The sequence below is a fragment of the Pleurodeles waltl genome, chromosome 7, assembly GCF_031143425.1.
Source record: "Pleurodeles waltl isolate 20211129_DDA chromosome 7, aPleWal1.hap1.20221129, whole genome shotgun sequence".
Taxonomy (NCBI): Eukaryota; Metazoa; Chordata; class Amphibia; order Caudata; family Salamandridae; genus Pleurodeles; species Pleurodeles waltl.
The window spans coordinates 137,674,562-137,680,561 of record NC_090446.1 but is presented as its reverse complement, the minus strand read 5'-3'; the positions used below and the strand labels follow the sequence as shown (position 1 = coordinate 137,680,561).

The window sequence follows — 6,000 nt, the reverse complement described above, 5'->3', positions numbered from 1 at the left end:
AATTTAATCTCTCTGAGATTTCTCTTCACTCATAAGAAGGATGCTCAATGATGATAGACTGCCACTATGTAATCTGAAAAATCGAGGAGTTGGTGATTACCTATTTTGAGTCACTCTTTCTGCTTTGTAGCCTGTAGAATTTCATCTCTGTCCTTGAAGTAGAGCAGTTAAATAACAATCAACCTACGTGGGAGCAAGTGGAAGGACTAAGTGCAGGAAAGCAGTAAGTCCGCTTCACTGAGAAAAAGCAAGTTTGTGGGCACCACAAAGCCCCTTATCCAATTCTGTAGGAACTCGACAGGATCGTGACTCTCAGAGCTCCCAGACATTCAGTCAATTTTTATATATCTGTGCAGTGAGGGGCCCTGTACATCCCCCACCCTGCCCTGCCTGAGGAAACACACACATCTGTCAAGTCTTGGATCTGCTGCTGTAGATTTGATGTCTGTGGAAGTTGTTCCTGTAATTCCCAAACTTACTGGGCAACCCTATCGGCCAGCTGCTTTTGACTACCATGCAGTAAATCAATCTCGAAGGCAACCGCATAATTTTTTGCTTCTAGTTGTTATTATGGCCTCCAGGATGATGTTCAGATTGTCCGGCCCAGCTGCCATGGAGCCTACTGCTTGTGAATCCTGACACTTTTCCGCCTGGGTGCTGAGTTTGGCTGAATCCGGTATTGGACCTACAGTGAAAGTTTGTTGAGCGGTTCTGCAGGTGACCAAACATGGTGAGGCGGTAGGAGAACTTTGCTGAGCTGGAAAGGCATCCAAAGGGGTGTGGATAGGCGCTGCCAGGCCTGGCAGCCAGAAAAAGAGAGCAGCCAGCGATTACAGTACGAGCAGCCCAGCTTTGCAGAGGATTCAGCTCATCGTGGCATGGTGAGTGACGGGTAAGAGCTGTCAGCACAGAAAGCCCAGTTGGTCAGGACAGCATTTTATTACAAAGTAGAGCAACAAGGTAAGTATCGCAACATCCTGTTTGCTCCAGTGGCGCCTACAGTCTCAGATGTGAGCCGCCCGGCCATGTGGGACAGCATCATATCTTCTGTCCTGTAACCAGGTCCTTTCAGCAGCCACTATCGACAGCAAGGAGGTCGGTGGGGGTCCCTTACCTCTGAGAGCTATGGGGACGATGTTTTGTTTCTGGGGTGCAGCGGCCTACTGCAGAAGAGAGGCACTGGACAAAAGACAAGAAGTCAGGACTGACGATGAAGCCGGGGAAAGTCAGTCATGCAGACTGGGAGGGCTGTACACAGCAGTTGTTCTCTCCAATACCCTCTTTATCTTCAGCAACAGGTACCCGCTTCAGATATGCTAGTCGAATCCCCCATATGAGGTTCCATGAGCAGGTGAAGGGCCCCTTCCCACTGAGTGTGAGGCCTCGGGGAGAGAAGCCTCAACTACAGGTCGATGGCTTTCCTCTACTGCAAATGCTGGAAAAATGCACCAGAAATATTCTATGGCCCACTGGATGGTCCACGGCCAGTGGTCAGAGACGGGCTGCTTAGGGCCTGCTGGCTCCCTATGCTGCAGTACGTGCTTCTTGGCGAGTTGGACCCAGCTGACCATGCGGCCTGACAAGGCAGATCCCAGACAGGAGGGCCTTCAGGCTCATGCCGCTTCTCCAGCAAATCGTAGCCCCGTCGGGCGCCTCTCCTCACACAAGCCCCCTGCACTTATCCAGGGCACCTCTCCCTTCACTGCAGTCCTCGGCATGGCCGATGATGGTGGATGCCACAGGTAGGATAGAGGAAGATTACAGGAGCACTGGGCAGGAAGCCTAAGTTGAGCCCCCCATCTCTGCTGCCTTGGCCACACCTCTGGATCCATAATAATGCTGATATGTATCACACCCCATTTCCCAAATGACTGCCTTCTGCTGTTGTATACCCACCCCTATGGACAGAAGCGTTATTCATCTCCAGTTCCCTGCATGCCCAGTGCATTTATTCTCCCTTCTGTAGCTTGCTGTTGATGGTTGAAGAATGTAACAAACAGTTACCTTATGCATGATCACAATAAAGACAGATATTGTGGAAAAAACAGGAAAAGATTTCAGAGAAATACGTATTTTAATGAAACTATTACAAATGTTTTGAAAAACAATGCATTTTGACTGCTTTTCACATAAACAACATTCACAAGACACAGCTTTCATTTTTTACCTTATTAAGCATCCAGACAGAACACACCTACATTTTAAAAAATCTAACATTATTAAAAAGGCAGCACAGTTTACATTATTTTTTACCTTAATTAGCATTCATTTAGAATAAAACGCTTAACAAAAGTCTAACAATATTAAAAAGAGCCTGTATAAAAAGCCAGCCACTGGTTGGCATTAATATAAGTATCTTAAAAAATAGCACCAGTAAGAATACAAGAGTTGGAGCTAAGAAAACTAACAAACGTTTTTTGACAAATTTCTGACACATTTCTTTTAAATAAAATCAAATACAATTTGACTGGATTCATATGCACTGTAAAAGATCAGTCAAAATAGTTTAACATATTTATTGGGAATGTGACACATTCATTGTCTCACTCCCAGTGCCCAAAATCACTAACACCTCAACCCACCCTCCACCCTCTTCCAAGAACTGACCTGTCAATAACAGCCTAACATTAGTATTGGTTGTTTACAATAAGGGATATTGGGTTTGTAAATGGCATCAACAGCGCAAACAAGTATCAAGAGAGGTAAAACTGGTTGTAAAAGGCAGTGAGTTATACAGTACTCTGTGACTGTCCACTGTGTTTCTTTCAAGGCAGCTGAGGAGGCAAATCTCAGTATTTTGTGACAGTGGTTTGACTATGAGGAGATGTAAATATGAAACTTGCCTGATTTATCAAAATCAGCCATGAGTTCAGGAATAACAATGAAAATGTCACAAAATGGAAGGATGGGACCGGTGATACTGTACTCTACTTTCAAGTAAAACACACACTGTTGCATTCATTCAGTCATTATCAAGCCCTGGTTCGTTAAAGTTACAAATTACATTAAGGAAGAGGAAATGTCAATTTTTAAATAATATCATTATTTTCAAAATCAAGGAGACAATAGTGTATGATTCAGATCATATATACATATGAGATAGCACATGCCCCCGGGATAGAAAGAGGACACGAATCAGGCACAAGACATGCTCCTGGGCTAGTGGGAACAGCACTAATATGAGACAGTGCAAGCCCTTTGATAGGGTCGTGGACCTGCACATAGATCAGAACAAGGCTAAGCCCCAGGTGTAGAGTGAGGCAGGAACTTATGAGCCCCTGAGGGAGTCAAAACAGGATCGCAGATAGGATGTGCTCCTGCCACACAGTTAGGGACGAGTACAAATATTAGAGACAAGATAAACTGAGGGATCAGGACAGAGGCCAGCGATAGGATGAATCTCTGGGATAGTGTGCAAGTGGGGAATCAACAGATCAGAGATTAGACGTGAGGGAGGGAGGAGCGCATAAATCAGAGGCAACATGTGACCTAGGGATAGTGTGAAGGAGCAATACACAGATCGGAGGCAGGAAGTGCCTTTGGGATAGAGGGACCCGCACTGACCCTAGACTTGGTTGGGCGCTCCAAAGGCATAAGTGAGGGAGTAGTACACAGCATAGAGTGTGTTTGCTCCAAAGGATAAAATGAGTGAGTAGTACACAGAACATGGCCAGGTTGTGCGCCCCAGGGACAGAGTAAGAGGGCAGGACCCAAATAATTGGAAGGGTGTGACCTGTGATAATGTGAAGGATCAGGAAAAAGATCAGGAAGAGTAGGTGTCCTTGGACAGAGTAAAATAGTAGAAATCATATACCCCCCCCCCCCAGGAACAGAACGAGAAAGCAGCATGCCATGCACCAGGTATAAAGCAACATAGTTACTCAGATCAGAGACAACAAATAATATAATGAGACAGCAGTATGCAAAACAGTGAGGATGATGATTGATAGGATGAGCATAAATGCTCGGTCATTTTGTTGTACTCTTAACTATAAATAAGATGCAAAAGGTTAATGTGATGTTGAGAAAAATACATTACACGTCATCAATGATCTGAACAGCAAACACTAAAACAAATAGTAAAGCACCCAGTGACATTATTGTATAATAAAATGGCTGCTGCGTCACTGAGAGGGGCTCTGATCTTCAGAAACAGCTTATCTGAGCTAATCATACATTACAACAAACCCTCACAATTTAACACTGAAGCAGTGACATCATTTGCTAAGAGCTAGTGGATCAGTCACACTTTGGCAATCTCAATGCTAATGGCCAAATCTGCAGCTAAATTGACGTGTTGGCTGATCCCTCACAATGTGATAAAGCTGGAGAAACTCTTGGAAGTTGGCCTAGAGATGAGGACCAAGGATGGTAGTCCTTAAGGAAAAAACACTCTTTGACAATAGTTCAGAACACGTCATGAGTGAAAAAAGTGTTTTCCATTCTGCTGGCCTGATGAACAGTCAACCCAGGCCCCTCCACTGCTCTGGGCTGCTGATCTCAGCAGTGTGGTAAGAAACATTCATTGTGCAGAGGTTGTTGCAGAGGTCATTGCATTGAAAAGGTGAACATGGCTCATGTTGCTTAGGTTTGTGTTCCTCATGAGCTGGGTGCACTGCCTGGGTCTTTGGTTAGAGATGTTTCTGCACTTTTTTCTACAGAGCAGTACTCCTATACCAACCAATCGACCACCAGACACGGTCAGACAAGCAAAGTTTCACTTTTCTAAAGCTTCCTGCAGTACATTACACTCTTGTCCAATTTAGGGGGCTCAAGGAAGCATGTTTGAGAGGAGTTCCTGAGTGTTATTCACAGGCAAAGTAATCCTTCAATGGTGCAAACAGATGCCGGATGACAGGGACACTCCACGATTTACCCAGGAGCTTCTGGCGACCAGTACGTCCCATGTTTGAAACATCTGTGTAATGAGCTGGAAATCCAAAGATCCTACAGAAAAAAAGAGAGAAGACAAGTAGATATTTGGAGCAGATTCAAGCAGTCGTAGCACTAATCAGGGCTCAGACTATCGATGTTAAAAGTTACTCACATTGGTAAAGTAAGTCCTCAATCCTATGGAAGCCCTGGGTAAGAGCCTACCAGAGCATTCTTTGCAGACAGCAAAGGAGAAAAAGTCAAGAGGAACATGATTCTCACCTGTGACCTAAGAATCAGACCCCATATGCACCCTCCTGCTTAACACATTTATGGGCCTTCTCTTGTTCTACAGTATATGACAAAAAAGAGAGGTAAAGGGGGTAGGAGTTTCTTTCGGCATAAGATAGAATAGGGGTTTCCTGTACTGGTAAATTCAGCCCCACTTACTCAAAACTCTTGCCATGACTTTGAAGTCCGAGTATTCTGACAAGGAGAGGACAGCCCACAGATAACCAGAATTTTAGCAAGAAATACATGCAAGAAGGGTTTAAATAAACTTAGCAACAAACTATGTATAGTATATGCGCAGAGGCATTAATGAACAATTTAGTTACCTTTGGTAACACCATATCTGGTTGAGCCTTTATCTAGCTGTAGATCGCTTACCTTAGAATTATCCCCAGGTGTCAGACTGGAGCCGGAAATGTTTTGGAATCATTATCCCTGCATGACAGTAGGTGGAGCCGTTTGGCTCCCTGTGGCATTTTCTGCACTGGAAGTGACATGCGCGGTGCCTATATAGGCTCCACACCAGTGTGCTGACATCAGTTTTCTTTCAATGCCAGGATTGCAGAGCCACGAAGAACACTGACCAGTGGTGTGTGAAACTAGGGCCCTGAAAAGTGAACAGCCCTGTATCTAAAAATCAGTTTGCATGAGATGGGTTGGTCAGTAGGGAATATGTAACTAGTCAGAGCCTCAACCAGATAAGGTGTTACCAAAGGTGATTACCTTGTTAATCTGAAGGAGGCTTCTAGCTGCAGACTCCTTATCTTAGAATAGATACCCAAGTAATACCTCCCTGGACGAGGGTCTGCAAACCTAATTCAGACTAGAAAGTCCTGC

At 44.7% G+C, this 6,000-nt stretch overlaps 1 protein-coding gene across 7 annotated transcripts in view; it reads right to left on the bottom strand.

The window, feature by feature from the left end:
* Positions 1–2,055: 2,055 nt before the first annotated feature.
* The window catches only part of DNMT3B (DNA methyltransferase 3 beta), a 543,013-nt gene continuing 539,068 nt past the window's right edge, over positions 2,056–6,000 (bottom strand). For 6 of the 7 annotated variants that reach the window (XM_069243399.1, XM_069243397.1, XM_069243401.1 and 3 more), the window contains one exon: positions 2,056–4,947. In XM_069243399.1, coding sequence (XP_069099500.1) covers positions 4,806–4,947 — 142 coding nt within the window. In that variant the 3' untranslated portion in view covers positions 2,056–4,805. The remainder of the gene's footprint in view (positions 4,948–6,000) is intronic. The other variant, XM_069243402.1, reaches the window with a different exon arrangement.